At 47.6% G+C, this 20,917-nt stretch overlaps 2 protein-coding genes across 2 annotated transcripts in view; one reads left to right on the forward strand and one right to left on the reverse strand.

Moving 5' to 3' along the window:
- MACROD1 (mono-ADP ribosylhydrolase 1) overlaps positions 1–20,917 on the forward strand; it is a 194,900-nt gene that overhangs the window by 41,401 nt on the left and 132,582 nt on the right. The window lies entirely within an intron of this gene.
- FLRT1 (fibronectin leucine rich transmembrane protein 1) lies at positions 3,859–6,110 on the reverse strand. The gene has a single exon (XM_054036267.1). It carries the CDS (start codon positions 6,108–6,110, stop codon positions 4,125–4,127), a length of 1,986 nt encoding a protein of 661 aa, XP_053892242.1. The 3' UTR covers positions 3,859–4,124.

Here is a 20,917-nt window from a genome sequence, read left to right on the forward strand (position 1 = left end):
AAAGGATTAGGATTCAGGACACCTGGTTCTATTCCCACCTCTTCCACTGACCTGCTGTGTGACCTTGGGCAAATCACTTCCCCTCTCTCTGCCTCTGTTTCCCCTCCCACTCTTTGTCTATTTAGATGTAAGCTCTTTGGGGCAGGAGCTGTCTTTCATTATGTATCTGTGTATTGCACAGGATGATGTGGCCTTGATCTTGGTCAGGGCTCTCCACTAGTTTTTACTTTAACCTACTAATGTGTGTTAAAACTACAGACTGCTTTGTCTTCACTAGGATATTAATTCATGTTAGCTAGCACACCTTTTTTCCTAATGAAAATGCACCCATTGGGGCTTGTCTAGCATGTGCTCGAGTGCTTTGGTGAATTGGGTCTAAATGCAGGACACATTGCCCTGCGGCCAACTGTTGTCCTTTATGCCTATGCAAAATGGGTGTGAAATGCCACCTAAATCAGAACAGCAGATCACTTTGCACTGGGGTAGTGACAAAACAAGACACAGGACAATGCAGAATCAAATCTTTTAGCCATTTCCCTTACTTGGAATTATTCCTCCCCACCCCCCTTGGAACTGAAAGACAGGGGAGTTTTATTCTGTATCCTTGGGGGTTATCAGGTCTAGAATTTGTTTAGTTTTAGCATTTGTTGTTTTGTCATAAGCAGGTAAAAGTGTTTTATGTGCGCTTGTTTTAGCTATTAAAGGATGAAAGCCACTGGGTGGGAGAGCCATCAGCAAGGAGGCAGCGCCTTTTACAGATATTGCTAATGGGATATTTATTGCCGGCTCTCCAATCAGCAAAATAATTGTATTTATTCCTATTCTCCAGAATCAAGGATTTGCAACTTTGTGTGTGTGTGTATGTATGAAATAATAACAGATTATTAAACAACCAATTTGTAAGCCCCTAGAGGATAATAGGGTACTAAGTAACAGGCAACATGGATTTGTCAAGAATATATCACGCCAAACCAACCTAATTTCCTTCTTTCACTGGATTACTGGCCTAGTGGATGGGGGGAAGTGGTAGACATAGATCTTAATATTAGGCTTTTGACACGGTCCCACAGGACACTCTCATAAGAAAACTAGGGAAATGTGGTCTAGATGAAATTACTTTAAGGTGGGTGCACAACTTGTTGAAGAACTGAATTAAAAAAGTAATTCAACGGTATGCCATCAAACTGGGAGGGTTTGTCTAGTGGGGTCCTGCAGGGTCTGTCCTGGATCTGGTACTGTTCAATATGTTCATTAATGACTTGGATAACAGTGGAGAATATGCTTATGAAATTTGTGGATGACACCAAGCTGGGAGGGGTTCAAAACACTTTATGACTTTGACAAATTGGAGAACTGGTCTAAACCACTCAGATGAAATTCACAAAAGACAAGTGCAAAGTACTACATTTAGGAGGGGAAAAATGAAATGCACAACTACAAAATGGGGCAGAACCGTCTAGGTGGTAGTTCTGTCAAAAAGGACCTGGAAATGATAGGGGATCACAAACTGAATATGAATCCACTATGTGATGCAGTTGCAGAAAAGGTTAATATCATTGTATCAGAGGGGTAGCCGTGTTAGTCTGAATCTGTAAAAAGCAACAGAGGGTCCTGTGGCACCTTTGAGACTAACATCTGAAGAAGTGAAGTTCTTACCCACGAAAGCTTATGCTCCCAGTACTTCTGTTAGTCTCAAAGGTGCCACAGGACCCTCTGTTGCTTGTTAATATCATTGTGTCATAGGTAAGACATTGGAGTAAGTGTTGTACTCTCCTTAGCACTGGTGAGACCTCAGCTGGAGATCTGTGTCCAGTTCTGGATGCCAAACTTTAGGAAGATGTGGACAAACTGGATAGAATCCAGAGGAGAGCTACAAAAACGATAAAAGATTTAGTAAACCTGACCTATGAAGAAAAAAAACTGGGCATGTTTAGTCTTGAGAAACAAGTCTGAGGGGGGACCTGATAATAGTCTTCCAATATGTAAAGGGCTGTTATAAAGAGGACGGGGATCAATTGTTCTCCATGTCCACTGAAGGTAGGACAAGAAATCATGGGCTTAATCTGCTGCAAGGGAGATTTGGGTTAGATGTTAGGAAAAACTTTCTAATAAGAAGAATAGTTAAGCACTGGAACAGGCTTCCAAGGGAGGTTGTGGAATCCCCATCATTGGAGATTTTTCAGAACGGGTTGGACAAACACCTGTCTTAGATGGTCCTGCCTCAGCATTGGGGGATAGACTAGCTGGCCTTGCAAGGTCCCTTCCAACCCTACATTGCTATGATTCTATGGAAGAGAGACCGACGTGTGTGTGTGTGTGTGTGTGTGTGTGTGTGAGAGAGAGAGAGAGAGATTGGCTCTGTATGTGTGTTTTCTCTGTGTGCATGTACTGTGTGTGTGTGGCGGAGGCAAGTGAATTTTCATGCCTAGGCTGGTACAGCCCTCTCACTGATTCCCCTGGGCCTCTTTCAGCAACTTCAGATCCCGTGTCCAGTCTGTGATGACCTTATGAGCCTCTGAGATCTGGCGCTTCGGCTGCTAGTGACAAAGGCCCACGTGCCGTAGTTAGCACCAGGGCATTGCCATGCACCTTCCACAAACCCTGCTCTGAGATACAGCCTCACAGGAGCACAGTGGCACTGCAGCGGATTCCTTATACCTGTGTTCAAGCCCAGGGCTAGGCCTATGCACCTGAAGGAGTGGAGTCTAGTGGTTAGAGCAGGGGGACATTGGGAATTAGGATGCCTGGATTCTATCCCCAGCTCTGCTGGAGTGTAATACTGTGTCCTTTCACTTGACCTCTCTCTGCACAAGGCTGGGTGTCACACACATTTCCTAAAACATTCAGGCCCAAACCCATGGAATCGCACCCAATAGCTCCTGTCCTGATTTCAGACCTGGGTGTAATTTTAAAACCTTTGAATGTTAATAAAAGGAGAAGAGAGTTAAAAGTCAAGGCTGGGTTTTCCAAGGAAGATAGATGAGGGTTAATTGGGGCTGCTTATGTATCTTTGTGACTTCCTGAGCAAACCTGCCTGGTCCTCCTCTTAAAAAGAAAGTAACATTGTGGCTTTGATTCAAGCAATTCTAACCATCTCGGCAGGATTCTCCCAAACCAGCGGTGACCCAGACTGGGTTTTTCCTAGCACCATGGGCCCTCTGTGCATTCCTGCCTCCCAACACCTGGCCCAAAAGGCAGAATCTTCCACCAAAGCCTATTGTGCTGAAATCTGAATCAAAATCCACTTCTTCCCCCAAATATATGTGACCCAATAGAACCTGAGATACATTTGGACATCAGCATCCCGCATCTTTTCCCTTGGAAGCCATCACCCGAGCTGTCTGGAAGAAAATGATGATAAGGAAGTTTGTGTGTGTGTGTGTGCATATATATATATATATATATATATATATGCAATTTGTTTTTTTTGCTATGGACAAAGCTATGAATTGAATTAGATAATTTTTCTAGTTGAAATGTCTGGAGCTAACCAAGGGGTCCAATTCAATTGTCCGTGCCCATGAACTATGCTGCAATATGGAATATTTTCCCATTTCCCCCCCAGCTTTGGGAGAAGGGGAAAATCCAAATCCGTTTGCTCTTAACGAAACAGTCGATGAAGGCGGCGTAAAAAGTAAAACCAAAAAACCAGTTATGGGAATAAAAACAGGAAAGGGTTGGAAGTAGATCCCATTAAAATGAGCGTAAAATCCTCCTTCTCTCCTATCTGAAGCAGGGATGGCTGAACCATCAACGGTCAGCAGTCAGGAATGACAGTTGTGTGTTGAATTTTTTTTTCTTTTATAACCTAACTCCTGAAAAAGAAAATAGATTTACACGAGAGGAAAGATATGAACAGGTAGCTTTTTCGCCTCGATCCATAACAATCCATGAGCATGTGTTGTTTGTTTGAAATCTGGAATATTAAATATAAATTATGTCTTTTTTTTTTAATTTTTAACCACCCCTTGTTTTTCTACAAAATAGTTTTTCCCTCTCTTCTCCCCAGTGCCTGCCACTCAAGCCGTTTCTGGTAGGGAAAATAGTTTCTCCTCAATTTGTAAGCCACCAGGTGGCAGCGGCATGGGGCGGTGTGAGGGTTGAGAGGGAGCGATGGTTCTCCATCATGTATAGGTGTAATCTATGTCTGGGATGCCGCCTTCTCTATATCCACGGGTTGTGCCGTAGCCGATGGTATGGGTGCTTTTGTATAAGCTGGTGCCATTGGATGGGAATATCGTGTGGATTACGTATTCCTCCTTGGCTCGGTGTGGGTTGATGGGAAGCATCTGCAGCCCAGGACCTCGGATCTCCAGGATGGAGTTGTCCTTCTTGGTACCCGATTCGACGTAGTCGTCTTTCTTCCGGCTGCCCCTGCTGTAGGCCCTCTCCCGCGTCAGCAGCTCGCCCGTCCGGTGGACATACCAGCAAATGGCTGCCAAGACCAGGAAGAGGAAGACTAAGGCCACCGCCCCGCCAATGATCCCTGCCAGAGGCAGCCCAGCCATTGGGTCGACGTTCTGCTCCCGGTTGAGGGTTGTGGTGGGGCTGTAGGTGTCAGCTGTCTCTGCTTTGGCGCACACTGGTGTTTCATCTGCCACATAGGTGCTGCCTGTCTCCATGGTGACCATGCAGATGATGTAAGTGGACTTGGGCTCCAGGGCCGTTAGCAAGTACTCAGTCTTGTCCCCTTGCACCAGGGTCTCGGTGATGGAGCCTACCGCTGGGCTGTGACCCAGACGCAGCCAGCTGAGCCGGAAGGAAGCTGCAGGCAGCATGGCCTTCCAGCTAATCTGGATGCTGTCGGCTGTCAGTGGCTTGACATTGAGAATCAAGGCCTTAGTGCCGGTCCCTGTGGCCATGGGGTAGTCAATATTGGAGTCTGGGAGGCGGATCCCAGGTCGCTTGGCCTTGAGGGTGAAGAGGGAGCCCTGAGGTGTGGTGACAGCTGCATGGCTGGTGGTAGTCTTGGCCGCCACTGCGTTGCCCTGAGCACCTGCCTCAAAGCACTCATCCATCTCGTTGGTGATGTCCTTGATGGCCATGCCTCTCACTTTATCCGGCCCTTGACACATCAGCCCCCTCACGTTGACCACTGAGGCCCGGGCCTTGACCCAGTCCCTCAGCCACATGAGGTTGCAACCACAGAACCAAGGGTTGTTCCTGAGCAGCAGCTGGGTCAGGCTCTCCAGGTCATCAAACAGGCCCTTGGGCAGAGTGGTGAGGTTGTTGTTGGACAAGTCCAGCCTCTCGAGCTCCTTCATTTTGGAGAGGGTGTTGTAGGGGATGTGGCTGATGGCATTATCCTGGAGGTACAGCTTCTGCAGGTGGGAGCTGGGCAGATTGAGCGGAGGGGCAGCCAGAGAGTTGCGGACCAGGGACAGCTCGCTGAGGTTCTGAAGCCGACTGAAGGTGTCGTCGGCAATGCGCTGGTTGGCCAACAGGTTCCCATCCAGCACCAGCCGCCGCAGGCTGTTCAGCCCTTTGAAGGCATGCAGCGGGATGGTGGAGATACGGTTGTCATCCAGCCGCAGCTCCTCCAAGGTGCGAGGCAGGCCAGACGGGATGCTGCTGAGGTGGTTGCGGGACAGGAAGAGCAGCTTGAGGCGGGTGCTGTCAGCAAAGGCGTCGTCCTCAATGCTGACAGTAGAGACGGAGTTGTCGTCCAGGTGGAGCTTCTCCAGCAGGGGGATGCGGGCCAGGGAGTCACGAGCAATGGTGCGCACGTTGTTGTCCTGGAGATGCAGCTCCCTCAGCGAGCGTGGCAGGTTGACGGGGAACTCGTCCAGGTCGTTCTCATAGAGATAGATCACCTGGACGTTGAGTTTGGACTTGAGGTTGGAGGGGATGCCGGCGTTGTTGATCTGGTTGTTCTGTAGGTACAGGGTGGTGGCATCGTCAGGGATGTCGGCTGGGATGGAAGTCAGGCCCCGGTCGTTGCAGTAGATGAAGCCGTTGTCGCAGCGGCACACCGAGGGGCAGGAGGTGCCACTGGCCATCACCTCGCTCAGGAAGGCCACCAGGCCATAGCACAGCAGGAGCCAGTCACGCAGGTCCATGGCTGACGCTGTGGTCACCACTGTGGAGGTCACCGTGGATGCTGTTGTCATTGCGCCGGGGGTGGTGGGGAGTGGACCCTGGGTTACACCTTTGGGACCTGTAGAGGGGAGAGAAATGGGAGGAGCCTGAATTATGGAGGTGGAGCTACATGGGGGATTAGAGATGGGGTAGGCCTGCAACATGGGAATGGGGGCTGAGCATTGCGTGTTCTTTCTATCAGTCGATCAATTGATCTATCAGGTCAGGCACTGCATAGACTCCCACCAAGATCAGGGCCCCGTTATGCTAGCTCTTCACAGACACACAGCAAAAGGCAGTCCCTGAAGACCTTAGACTCACAGACAAAGAGTCGTGAAGGAAACAGAGAGGCAGTGACTTGCCCAAGGTCACCCAGCAAGTCAGTGGCAGAGCCAGGAACAGAATCCAAGTGTCTGGAGTCCTAGTCCAGTGCCTTGACCAATAGATCACACCACCTCACAACAAAGTCTCAGTCAGCTGATAGGTACATCTATTTTTGATTATTTAAAAATAAAATCACAAAGCTAAAAATCCCAACGAAACTTCTCCCTGGTCCATGGTCCAGATAAAATCTGTTTTTTTTTTCCTTTTACAACCCAAAAAGCAGATCCCCATGTCAATTAAAAAATCCAACACCACTAATGCACCCCCCCAACCTCACTTTGCTTCCAGCACTAAATCTTCCCCCGGCATCTGTCAGGCTGCAAAATCTGCTGCAGAAGACGTATAAATCCATGTTAATAAGAGCTTTCTAATGGCAACGCTGACACGCCAGCTTCCAGCTGCCTCAGAGATATAGCCACAACACTGCATACATTAGAAGCAGATAACAGAGACGTGCGCACATTCCCGCTACCTGCATGCATTTGTCTCTCCTTGTCGCTCAGCCACCCACTCGTCCCATCGTTCCTCTCGGTAAAGGGTGTCAGAGAGAAATGAATGCACTGCAGATTTGTGTCTTTCAGGGGATCTGAGATTTACACATTATTAGTGGTGTTACGGTAGCACATAGTTATAGATCCGTCGATCAAATTGATAGTGTTGGCACTGCACAGAGCCCACTGAGATCGGGTTCCCATTGTGCTGGGCGCTGCACAGACACACAGTGAGAGACATCCCTTACCCCAAAGATCTTGCAGTCTAAGACCTCCTGTGTACACCGTGTTTGTCTCAGTACAATTATGTGGATTGTGGGATGACTTTTTACTGTTGTAGTGATACCGGCATAGCCATTAGTGTGGAGGCATGTACACAGGGTGCCTAGCACAATAGGGCCCTGGTCCATGGCTGCGGCTCCTAGGCACTATGATACTGGGAGAGAGAGGAATAGAATCCAGGTGTCTGGACTCTCATGCCCCTGCTTTAACCACTAGACCACACTAGAACCCAGGGATTCAGCACATCCTGCTGCAACCAGTAGACCCCACTCTCCTTCCAGAGCTGGGACTAGAACCATGGTGTCCTGACGCCCAGCCCTGCTACTCTAACCACTATAATTTTAACCATGTGTATTATAAGAGTGTTTACGGAGCAGCCAAGATTGGGCCCCCATTGTGCTAGGCACTGTGTACGTGTACACACACACACACACACACCCTCCCTCCCTCCCTCCCTACCTACCTACCTCCTTCTCTCCCTCCCTCTCTCTCCAGGTTGAAAGGCCACAGGACGGCCCTGGAATAATTCCTGGTTGAACTAGAGTTAAGCAGAGATGGCTGAATTTCTGAGGCTGTGTAACAACAGCTGCATGTCACCTTGTATGTGTGTGTGGATCCTAGGTAGTTACCACTTTGCACACTACCTATGTTGGCTCAGGATTGTAATAGAGTTGAGATTGTATCTTGCACTGTGGCGTGATGGATAATGGTGGAGTTTATGGAGTCACGGACCAGAGCGCTCCTGCTTCCTGTCTCTATTGCAGACACTCATCTTCCTGCCTTAGCATCCTTCCTGCTGCGTTAGCACCCAGCCTCTGAGTTTCACAACTGCTCGACAACAGATCTTTGCAGAGGAGAGAGCGTCCGGGCCACAGGGCACTTTGTTGCAAGGCCACGTCCTTTGGCTGCTCTTTTATGTCCTGTTGTTTATATTTCATGGTTTATGTAGCCTATCAAATTAAGTGCAGTAAATCGCTTGGTTTTATGGGTAGGTTTTATTTGCCTGGATCCCTGCGTAGCTGGGAGAGGGATGCTGTGGAGTAGATGGGGACAGGGGATTGCATGGTGGTAAAGCAATGGGAGGGGTGTGCCTAGATGAGAGGTCCCCAAACTGTGGGGCGCACTCCCCTAGAGGTAAGGGAGGCATGAGGTAAATTTTTGGGACCATTGGCCTAGATGATGTCTGCACTGGGGAGGGGAGTAATCCCCATTCCAGGAACACCTCCCATAACTCAGACTCATGGGCACACACCCTGCCCCAGTTTCAATGCCCCTTAACACAGGGGCTTTACCCTAGGGCCAAAGCTCTGAAGGATTATTTCTTTTTCTTTCTATTGCAGTTTAGCTCTCCCTCTCTATCCCCATACACACCCCTTTACCTATCCATCCATATCCATGCACAGTCTCTTTCTCTCGCTATCCCTTCCCAAACACACCTCTCTCACCTATCCATTCATCCGCCTACACACTCCTATCTATCTATCTATCTATCCATCCCTAACCTTCCTTCCTTGTGGCTGTGTCTCTGTCCCCCAGCTTGGCTGCGGTGAAAGGCTGTCGGTTTAGAACAGTGCCAGTGAATTCTACCGCAGGTTATGCTTTACCCCGGGCCCTTTCACCTCACCTGAGTTAAACCCCGTCCAATGTTATTTTTTTACAAGGCCTTTACATGGAAGATTTGAGCCAGCAAGGTCTCCTGCTGGGCCAGTGCCCATTAAATCACTAGGAACCACTCACTTTGCTTGAGTTCATTATGCATTCGGCTCCTCTATAAATTTTACATTTCTTTTTTTTCTTCCCTGTCTCCTTTTTCCCCGGCTCACTCTTAGTTTTGGCCATTTCCTCCATTATGAGACATAAAATCCTTTATGGTTCAATATCTCTCACTGCCAAATAAGGGTCTCATTTCCCAATCTCTTTTGGCCCCTGCTGCTTCTTTGAAGACAAAACTGTGGATATTTTTTCCTATTCCTCCCTTAAAATTGCTTTGAACAATTTTTCTTAACCTCTTGCGAAGGACAGTACATCAGAACTAACCTGCACTGAGCTTTACAACTAGTAATGCAGTGGTTATGGCAATAGCTTTGGACTTGGGAGACCCAGGTTCAATTCCTGCTCTCCCACAGACTTCTTGGGGGACCTGAGGCACATCACTGAACTGCTCTGTGCCTCAGTTTCCCAATCTGTAAAATGGGGATAGCACTGCCCCACCTAATGGAGGGTTGAGAAGATAAATACATTAAAAGATTGTGAAGTACTCAGGTATGATGGTAACAGAGGGCGAGATTGGGTGCCTTACATAAATAGTCTCAATTGCAGCGAATGGGTTGGCTGGACCACTGGTCTGACCTAAGAAAGTGGCGGATAGATCGGCCCATTGGTCTGATCTGAGGCAGCAAGGATGGTGCAGGGATACGGTGTTGGATGGGCCCCATCAAAATGAATTTATGTTGATTTCACACTTTTTTTTTGTTTCAGAAAGAAACAAAAAAAATTCTGAAAAAATCAAAACAGTCAGTTTTGACATTTTCAACAGGAAACATTTTGATGTCAGCCTCAACATTTATTTTAATTTCATTTTTTAAACTTCAAAACGTTTTTAAAAGGTTCAGATTCAAAATGGCATGCTTTGATTTTGTCGAAACCAAGTGTTTTGTTCAACCTGAAACAATTCCCCCCCCCGACTTTCCAATTCACCGACAATTTAATTTTTTTTTATTATTGGTCTTACCCGAAATGATTTTTGTTTTTTACTTTTCAAAACTGCCAATGAACCGAAAAATCCATTGTTCATCCACCTGATGGGACCATAAAAGTTCCTCAAATAGTTAAAGATGCTTTATTAATGCTCTTGCCGTTCAGAGAGTCAAACGGTTTCTTGGGCCTGATCGCAGCTTGCTCTGGTTTTGTGCAAAGAGTTTGCACCATGCAGAATAAATGTAAAGCAGCTGCAGACTGCAAGGGAAGGATGGTGCAGGGGTAAATAGGAGACCTGGATGGGGATTTAGGCTCCTGAGAATGGCACTTAGGCCAGTTCTAAACTTGGAAGACTTTGCCAGTCTAGCTCTCCTTTTGGAATCTTGTTAAATTCAGCAGTTTCTGGTGGCAATGAGTTCAGCCTAACTCTCACCGGCACCACGTACCAAGTTAATAATCGCCCCTAGCTCTTTTACAGCACCTTTTAGCAGTAGAACTCGGAGCACTTTACACAGGAGGTCAAGATCATTATCCCCTTCTTACAAATGGGGAAACTGAAGCACGAGGCAGTGAGGTGACTTGTCCAGGGTCACCCCAGCAGGCCAGTGGCAGAGCCAGGTATTGAACACAAGTCTCCTGAGTCCGAGTGGAATGCCCTATCCACTAGGCAGCACTGCCTGCCTAGCATCATTAGCCAAAGTCCCATATGGAGGCAGCGTGGACTAGTGACAAGGGCACTAAGGACTGACAGTGCAAGTCAGGAGATCTGGGTGCTAATCTTAACCCCGCTGGGAATAAGGGTCGGGGGTTAACCCAATCACCTCAAGAGGAGGCTGATTTGAACAAAGGGCTGTGAAAATCTGACCATTTTAAGGCATCTCAAACTGGGCCAGCAAAATCCCTTTGGAAAACCTTGCATTGACTGCCAAGAGTTGGGGGTGAAGGCTGATGGAAGTGTAGCCCCATGATCAATGCAGAGTGATGCTTCTGAGTGGCTGAGCTTTACCATGACACACACCAAAATAAACCATTTGAATTCCTGCAGGAGTCTTTAATCTGCCTAATAATTCATACTGCTGCTAAATCCAACCTGCAGCTTGCCAAGCCCTCTTTGCCTTAGGACATACGTTTAAAAATTTAAAATCTGCCCGTGCATCTTGATGTCCCGTCAGGCAACGCTCCTGCATTGCTCTGCAGACAGCGTCAGCCAGTCAGGGAGGAGTAATAAACTCCCAAGCCAGCCTGCAGTTGATAGCCCCTGGGGATCTGGCCCCATTGACTTCAGTGGAATGCCGCCGATTTACACCACCTGGGAATCTGGCCCCATTGACTCCAATGGAGCAACACTGATTTACACCAGCTGGGGATCTGCCCCCACTGCATTTAGAACAATCCATTCACTTCCATTGCAAACCGCTCGCCCAAACTTCCAGCCTTGCATATGGCTATTTATTGGTGTGGGGGCCTTAGCATCTTGTGAGATGCTACCCATTCCTTTGCAGTGGTGGCATTTCTGTTTTGGCCATAGGTTATTTTGAAGCAAGTGGGCCTGGGGGGTGGGAGGAGAATGCTACAAATCAGGCCTTAATCCAGTGGTTCTCAACCTGTTTTCATTTGCGGACCCCTAAAATTTTTCAAATGGCGCTGTGGATCCTTTGGAAATCTTAAACATTGTCTGCAGACTCCAGGTTGAAAACTGCTGTTAATCCACCTCTTTGCAGGGTGGAGGAATATAAAAATCTGGTGCTTTATTCCATCCCTGAACGCAAGATTCCAACAGTTGTACGCACTGGCTGATGGGAGTTTGAAGGGATCTGTTAGCATTGCTGTGACACTCCAATACTTTAAACTCAGTTTTCCCCAAAGCTCAACTCCTTGCTCTGCAGTTTATCCCTCTGGGGCCCATCGCCATCCATGCAGACGGCAGAACAGAAGCAACAAGACCTCACTGCCTGTCTTGTGTGTGCCTTTTGCAAAGGCCAAGTCAAGAGATGGGGGAGAGATGAAGGAGGTGGAGGCGAGTGGGAGGTGGTGCTGGTGAGGATTTCATTGTGGGAAGCGGATGGACTGGGGAGCATGTGTTGGGAGTGTGTGTGCAATGCTGCTAAAAGCCACTCAGATCTCCCCCACCTAACACTGGGGGAATTGTAGTTCCATTTAGTCATACTGCAAGGATTAATTGGGAAGAGTTGGGTGTGGAATCTGAGCTTTTGTCTGTTTGTTTCACGGGCTCTTTAAAAGGAGAAATGTATTTAGAAACACACATACACAGTGCTGCTTACTCCTGGGTTCTGTCCCAGCTCTAGGAAGGGAGTGGTGACTTGTGGTTAGAGCAGGGGCCTGGAAGTCAAGACACCCAGGTTCAATTCCTAGCTGCATTCCCTTAAGCCCCTACCACCTCTTTTCAGTTCATCTTCCCCAGGCTGTAAAATGGGGGTGATGATTATGACACCCTCATGCGGATGTTTAAACTTCATTGGTTTAATATTTGAAAAGCACTTTCAAATCTTATTTCCTCTCCCCCTACCAGGGCCGGCTCTGGCTTTTTTGCCGCCCAAGGCAAAAAAGCCTCCCGCTGCCCCCCCCAGCGCGGCAGGGGAGGGCACCGAGCCCGGCCGTGGGCCGCTCTCCCCGACCGGCCGGAGCGCCGGGGGATGGACGGCGAGCCCGCCGCGGCTCCACTGGCGGCTTGAGCCCCGGGAGGAGGGCGGAGAGCCAGCCGGGGCTCCGCTCTCCCCGGCGGCGAGCCCGGCCGGGGCTCTGCTCTCCCACGGCGGCCAGAGCCGGAGCGCCGCACCGCCCCCCTCCAGGTGCCGCCCCAAGCACAAGCTTGGTGGGCTGGAGCCGGCCCTGCTCCCTACATCCCCAACGACCGAGTACTGTTACCTTGAGTGTCATTTGCTCAGGACTTCACACCCCCTACTCAGGAAAAGTGCCATGGATTTAGTTAGTACTGATAGTGAGGATGTGATTTTATCCAGTTAAACAGTGGTCAGAATTTGGGATTTCCGTTCTGCAGACATTTCTGACACTTTAAATCGCCGCTGGAGCCCTGGGGGGCGTGGGCCAGGCAGCGTGGAAGGGCTGGCTGGGGGATGCTGACCCCCAGCTTCGCCCCTTCCGCCTGAGGCTCCGCCCCATACTGGTAAGTTTTCAATTTTACTTTCACCCCTGACTGTGACCAGTGCTGATGTCCACTCTTCAAAAGAGAGTGTGGACTAATTGGAAAAGCTTCTGAAAATTGCAGTAGGAATGATTTGAGGTCTTGAGAATGATTATATATTGTACATAACATAATAGTAAATATGATAAAGTTGAACAAAATATTTTGATAATTTTTTGTTGAAAACATTGATGAAATCAGGACATTCCCATGAAACATTTTGATTTCATTGAATTGGCTTTTTCTGACAGAAGATTGTTCCATTGGAAAACTTCCGACCAACTCTACACAGTGCCCCTTAACTCCATTCTGGGAGGTTAGGCTCAGAGTTATCTGCTTTGCTAGATTTTAAGGCCAGTAAAGGACCACTATTCTAATCTGACCTCCTGCCTAACCAATTGCACATGATCTCTCGGTGGGATTCTGTAGCTAAGAGGGTGAACGTGATCCTTGGGCATATAACAGGGAAATATCAAGTAGGAGTCTGGAGATAGTGTTACCTCTCTACATGGCACTGATGAGACCATTACTGGGATACCGTGTCCAGTTCTGGTGTTCATATTTCAAAAAGGATGTTGACAAACTGGAAAGGGTTTAGAAAATTGCTATGAGCAGGATTCAAGGTCTGGAAAACCTGCCTTAGAGTCAGAGACTTAAGATTCTAATTCTGTTTAGTTTCTCCTAGAGAAGGTTAAGAGGTGATGTGACCACCGTCTAGAAGTACCTCCATGGGGAAAAGATTCAGAGAGCAGAGGGCTCTTGAGTCCATCACACAAAGGCAAGAGACTCAATGGCTATGAGGTGAAGCTAGACAAATTCACACTAGAAATAAGGAGAGGGGGATTAACTATTGGAAGAGCTGACCCAGAGAAAGGGTGGATTCTCCATCACTTAGAGTGAGGCTAAAAAAGTCGTACCTTATTTCTGATCTGAATTTGTCTGGTTTCAACTTCCAGCCATTGGATCATGTTATATCTGTGTCTGCTAGACTGCTGAGCCCAATTTCGGTATCCCATGTAGATACTTAAACTGTGATCAAGTCACCCCTTAACCTTTGGTTTGCTGGAGTCTCTCACTATAAGGCATGTTTTCCAATCCTTGAATTATTATTGTTTTCTCCAATTTATCAACATCCTTCCTGAATTGTGGGCACCAGGATTAGACCGAGGATTCAAGAGCCCTCTGTTCTCAGAAATTTCATCATATAAACTTTCTTATAGGCTGCGATCAAGTCACCACCTAACCTGCTCTTTGATGAGCTAACTAGATTGATTGATCTCCGTAAGTCTCTCACTTTAAGGCAGGTTCTCCAGACTTTGTATCCTTCTTGTGCTTCTTCTCTGGATCCTTTCCAATTTTTCAACCTCCTTTTGAAAGTGTAAACACCAGAATTGGATTTGCCAGACTGGATCAGAGTCAAGGTTCATCTAATCCAGTTTCCTATTTCTCAGAGTGACTGGTACCAGATGATTCACAGGAAGGGGTCAAAATCCAGCAGTGGGCTGATGTGGAGTAATCTCCCCCTTCCTCCCCCATGAAGGTCTCATTCTGGTCTCTTGTACTATCATTGTCTCCATTTTACAGATGGGGAAACTGAGGCAAGACCGAGACCATGATTTGCCCATGGTCATGAAGGAGGCCAATGGCAGAGCCAGGAATAGAACCCAGGTGTCCTGCATCCCAGTCTAGTGTGCTATCCACTAAATATCGCCTCCTTATAAATACCTCCCCCATTTATAGACCTGACACTGAACTGCCACTCCTGTAGGTACTCCTTAAAAGTGCCCCATCCAAATCCAACCCAACATTATCCTCTCTAAATTGCAAGCAGATGGGATGTTTTATAAATGAGTCGTTCTTTCGTTACCAAGATGCTATCACGGTGCAAAGCAAAGAGTCACCTCAGAGCAGGACAAACTGACTTAGCTGAGATTTTGTCTGATGTTTATCTCTAGGTGTCTTTTTATAGAACTTGTAACATGCCCGCTTCTTAAGGAAAAAAAACAACCCTAGAGTTAATTATTTTGCCAATTTCATGCTGCATGCATTATGCATCGAGCCTTATCTTGACTGTAATTGCAGACAGGTATGCAAATGCCTTTCAAAAGGGATTGTTAAAAGAAGTTTGCTCAGTTGCATTGTATCCAGTGCTAATAGAAATGAAAATTGCTCCAGTTAATAGAAAATGATACACGTTAGAAGCGGGGTGGGGAAAAGAAAATTCAAATTTGTGTCTGGGGAGGTTAATTATATTGATAGCAACATCTGATATGACAATATTTTTCTAGGGGGAAAATGGTATAATAAGAAGAGTAATTTGGAGCTTCCCTTCATTAGGAGATATCCACATTCCATCTCCCATACTGGGAGTCATTTTGATCAATTTGTTTTTTATCAGGTGTTCGTGGAAACATTTAAATTTAAATACATATGTATGTATAATTAAAAAACGGAAGGAGAAAATGTAAAATGTTAGACTCAGTAATAAAGTAGTGGCAAAATCTGTTCAGTGTAGGATGAAGAAACAGCATGGTCCAGGGTTTACCATGGTATTGTTGTTGTATTGTACCACCTAAAAACCTCAACCAAGATCGGGACTCCGTTGTACCAGATGCTGCCCAGACCCTGACCAAAATCAGAACGCCATTGTGCTGGGCACTGCACAGACCCCAACCAAAATCTGGACCCCCATTGTGCCAGACGCTATACAGACACATATTGAGAAACAGTCCCTGCCCTAAAGATAGTACAGTCTAAATAGACAAACGGTGGGAGGGGGAAACTGAGACACGGAGCTGATTTGCCCAAGGTCACCTAGTAGGTCAGTGGTAGAGCTGAGACAAGAACCCAGGTGTTCTGAGCCCCAGTCCTGTGCGCTAGCTATTGGACTACTGCCTCCCTGGGCTCAAGTCCTGGCACTGCCACTAATCTGCTATATGACCTTGGGTAAGTCCCTTTCCCTCTCAGTGTCTCTGTTTCCCCTCCCATCCTTTCTCTATATAGACTGCAAGCTCTTTGGGGAAGGGACTGTTTTTCAGTTGGGGTCTGTGCAGTGCTCAGCACAACAGGGGATCAGAGCTCGGTTGGAGTTTGGCGCGTGCCTGGCACAACAGGGCTCTGGGGTCAGCTGGAGTTTGGGCAGTGCCTGGCACAATGGGGTCCCTGAGCTTGGTAGAGGTCTGAGTCGCTGCTATAACACAAACCATATTATTATTAAACAGGAACTCTTTGCAACACTGAAAGCCGCTTGCGAGGTTTATCCTGTCTTTCAGCGCGGCTGTGTCCTGGCTGGGTTTATCTGCTTTTATAATCAATAATAATTATTCTGTCCACAGGGGATCTTTCACAGCCCTGGTTTGTAACAAAGCTGCTAATGCCTCAACAAACCAAGCATTTAGGGCCCCATCCATCAGGGTGCTGAGTGCTCTCTAGTCCCGCCAGCCTTAGTGCAAGCCAAGGATGCTCCAGCCCTTTGAGTTATGCAGTGAATAATGTTTAGGGGCTTGGTGCAGCGATAAATCAAGGGTTTATTAATCTTAAACTCTGATATTCAGGCTTTGTAATGAATTGACTTTCAGGGCCTCCTGTGGTTCACTGGAGGGTTTAAACCTGACAGCAGTTAGACAGCTGGTGAGCCAAGATCACTGCCCTGCTCCATTTCCACATATTGGTTTTGATGGTCCGGGGGGAATTTCTGGTCATGGAAAAGAGCTTGCAACAAGCCCAGCCTATCCCAGTGGTCAGGGCACTAATCTGGGATATGGGAGGCTTACATGCGAGTTCCTGCTCTGCCTGATGTGGGCCTCAACCTGTCTCTCCCACATCCCAGGTGGCGTGCCCTGACCACTGCGTTGTAGTCAGTCTCTCTCTCTTTCTCCTGGCGAAGCTGTTCTACGTTGTAGAAATAATTAAACATTCATTGGGGCAGAGAGAGATTCTCTCCCCTGGTGGTTAGGGATGGGTGGGATGTGGCAGACCCAGGTTTAAGTCCCTTGTGTCTAGATACACAGGATGAGAAGGGTCATGGAGCCCATCACTGTCTGAGACTTGTCAAGCTCCATCTTCAAGCTAGCTGGGTTGTTTGCCTCCCACTGCTCGAACTGGGATTGGGAGGCTGCTCCAGAACCTCCCTTCTGTAACAGGGGGAAACCTTCTCATTGCCAGTTTCAATTGATTCTTGGCCAGTTTATCCCCATTTGTTCCTGTGCCAACACTGTTCTTTAGCTTCAATAGCTCTTCCTCCCTTCCTGGGGTCAACCCCCCTGGTGTATTTAGAGAGAGCAACCAGTTCCCCTCTCAGCCTTTGTTTAACCCGGCTAAACAAGCCCAGCTCTTTCAGTTGTCTCTAGTAAGATTGCTTCTCCATTCCCCAGATCAGCCTAGGAGCCCTCCTCTGCACCAGGGCTAGTTTGAATTCTTCTATCTTGGATGTGGGTGACCAGAACTGTACACAGTATCCAGATGAAGTCTTCCCAGTGCCTTGTCCAATGGCATTCATACTTCCCTAACTCAACTGGTAATCCCCCGCCCGATACATTCTAGGATCAGATTTGTCCTTTTCTTGGCCGCATCACATTGGTGGCTCATCCTGCGATCAACTAATACCCAGGTCTGCTCCAATGTTGTTTCCAATTGATGAGCTCCTGGTTCATAGCAGAAATTCCTGTTGTTAGTTCCTAAGTCCTTGTACTTTGCACTATTAGTTCTATTTGAAAATATGGCCGTACGTGCCTAGGGGCTTTGGAAAATGCCAGTAGACTCCTATCTTCATCTTTTGGCACCTAAATCCATTTGGAAATCTACCCCAAATCCCTTTAGAAAATAGGATTTGGGCTCCAAAGTCCCTTAAATGGCTTTTGAAATTTTTGTCCCTTGTCTTCACTAGAAAATGAAGTGATGTTAGAACCCAGACTTGGGGGAGGGTCATGTTAGCTAACATGCTGTTAAACACTACTTAGCTGTCAGTATTTGAAGGGGCAAGTGGAGTGCCACCTCATGTGGATGTATGTGGTTAACCCTCTAGCCTCAGTGGGGTTTAACCAGGACTGGCTGAGGTTCTGTCTTCACTGCAGAGTTAACTTGAGTTAGCCTAGCTCAAGTGAGTGTGTCTACACACTGTGAAATACCACTCTAATAGCAATACCCACATGGGCACTGCACTCACTCGTGGGAGTCGCTAGGACTTCTGGGAGTGTATTCCATGATTCTTAGCACCGTAGACAGCTGAGCCACTCTAATTCTCTCCCATTAAATGGGGGAAGATTGTGTCTGTCTTTTCTGGGCACACAGGGGATTGTGGGAAAGCACTGGAGGACTAGCAGCACTCGAGTAGTGCTAGCCTGCATCCCCACTACTGAGCAGTCATATTAGTAGCTGACATGTTCTGCTCACTTGAGTTTTAGCCTATGTCCCTCTGGGGCCAGCCAACCTGAGTTCAAAGCACCACCCCACTCAAGTGAAGGGGTGTTGTGTGTAGACAGGAACTGAGTTAGGGACAATACTCCTGTTAACTTTGCAATTGACTGTATAGCTGGGTTTAATGTTGTGTTAGTTAACATGACTCCTCAGGGTCAGCTTCTAACATGACCTAATATTTTGGTGAAGGGAAACTCTTATTTAATCTTCCACCAGATTTTAACTTGGGTTAGCACGACGGGGGTTAAAAAATACATCCTTTCTCTGATACATCCTGTCTTCACTAGGACAAAAGGTGTGTTCTTAACTCATGTTCGCCAAAGTCCTAGTGGAGACATCGCAAGATGTAGCTTTAACATGAGTTAGCAGGTGGAGGTGAATATTGCCAAGAGGGAATATCTACACCAGGGGTCGGCAACCTTTCAGAAGTGGTGTGCCAAGTCTTCATTTATTCAGTCTAATGTAAGGTTTCGCGTGCCAGTAATACATTTTAACGTTTTTAGAAGGTCTCTTTCTAGAAGTCTATAATATATAACTAAACGTAATGTAAATAAGGTTTTAAAAATGTTTAAGAAGCTTCATTTAAAATTAAATTAAAATGCAGAACCCCCTGGACTGGTGGCCAGGACCCGGGCAGTGTGAGTGCCACTGAAAATCAGCTTGTGTGCCGCCTTTGGCATGCATGCCATAGGTTGCCTACCCCGATCTACACTGCAGTCTTGGGCTGTGACTGCAGCAAACATAGTCCCATCTGAGCTACCTTTGATCTAGCTAGTGCAGGTACAAATAGTGGAGCTAGCGCAGCACAGGCTCGGCAAGCCCACGCTAAAGTCTGTCCTGCTGCAGCTTCTTTGCTATTGGTACCTGAGCTAGGTAGATTCCAGATAGCTTGGGTGTGTCTAGGAGTGCTGCAATTGGAATCCACTGGTGAGTGTGCGTGACAGGCCCCCTCTCTGCTGATGCACAGAGGAGAGGAGAGTTACAAACGCCTGCTCTGGTGCTTTAGTCATTTATGCTTTGAGCTCTGGAAGTCCCTGGTTCAATCCCTGGTATGTCAGCCCAGCGTAGTGTCCTTGTGGGCATTAACTCCACATGCGAACGACTTGCCTTCGCTAACCCGAGTTGTGAACATAGAGCTTTGTCCTAGTGAAGATGCCCCTATTGTCCATAGAAGAAGAGTGAACCCTTGGCCAGTCCTTGTGCATGTTTTAATTGCTCACCCCATTAATGAGATTAGAAGATTAGCCAGCCTGCAAGAGGCAGCTTCTGCTGATATTTCCACTTGCTGCAGGGCCAAAGGCTAGCCAAACAGGGAAAGTGTGTGCATGGTGTTTCTGCTCCGGCCAGCTTTTCCCAGCTCAAAGCCATGCACACAGGGGGCTGGAAAACAAGAATTTCAGCCAGCCAAACATTTCGAACTTTTGACGTTTGTTTTTGTTCTGCATTGGAACGAAAACGAGAGTTTTTGAAAAAGCATGAGAGAGCCCCCAGTGTAGCCAGCTACCCCAGTGGCCAGGACACCGCCCTACGGTGCAGGAGACCCAGGGTCACGTCCCTGCTTTGCCTGATTTGGAGACGGAACAGGAACCTGGACCTCTGTATTTTCTGACAAACATGGTTTGGGGAAGAATTCCCCAGGAGTGCTCCAGAGAAGCACTGGGTCCATGTGCAGTTACACAACTGCCCTCCCCAGGTGCAAAGCTTGTATCCAAATCTCTCTCACGCACCAGGTCCATGCTGCCTTTAGTTGGTAAAGCAGCAGGAATCCAAAGCAATAACTGTGGCTGCTGCATCTTAGGGTGTGTTACTCAGGTGGGAAATGGGCCTTTAGGACTTAGCTGAGCTCCAGTTCAGGCTGTGGGGATGAACCCAGGGATCCTGCAGAAGCCAAGCACGACATCCTCACTTCCCACTACTCAGAGGCTCTCCAGACACAATCAGATGGATCTTGTTGCTGTGGCCAGAGGTTATATCTGCCCTTCAATTCTCAAGCCTGCCAATTGCCTGGAGGCTAAATTATGGAGGCAGTGTGGTCTAGTGGAGTGAGCACTGAACTGGGATACAGATGAGTTGGGTTCTGGTCATGGCCCTGATGGTGACCTTGCGCAAATTACAGCCCCTCTGTTCCTCAGTTTCTCCATCTGTAAAATGGGGATAATGATCCTGCCTTCCTTTGGAAAGCACTTTGAGTTCTGCTGATGGAAAGCACTAGATAAGAGTAGGGGCAATTATTATTGAATCCCAGGATAGGCACCACGCTTAGGCTAGTCCCTGTCAGCGTGAGGAGCTGCTCCATTACCTTGAGCAGTTGGGATCCAAATGCTGCCAGGCACTCCAGGGCTCTAGGCACCACCCGTAACCCTGGCCATGCCCCTTGCTGCGATGTCAGCAGATGGCAGAGTTAAGA

Source organism: Malaclemys terrapin, chromosome 7 (assembly GCF_027887155.1).
Source record: "Malaclemys terrapin pileata isolate rMalTer1 chromosome 7, rMalTer1.hap1, whole genome shotgun sequence".
Taxonomy (NCBI): Eukaryota; Metazoa; Chordata; order Testudines; family Emydidae; genus Malaclemys; species Malaclemys terrapin.

Coding starts and splice junctions, on each gene's coding strand:
- FLRT1 (XM_054036267.1), bottom strand. CDS start 6,110: ATGACAACAGCATCCACGGTGACCTCCACAGTGGTGACCACAGCGTCA.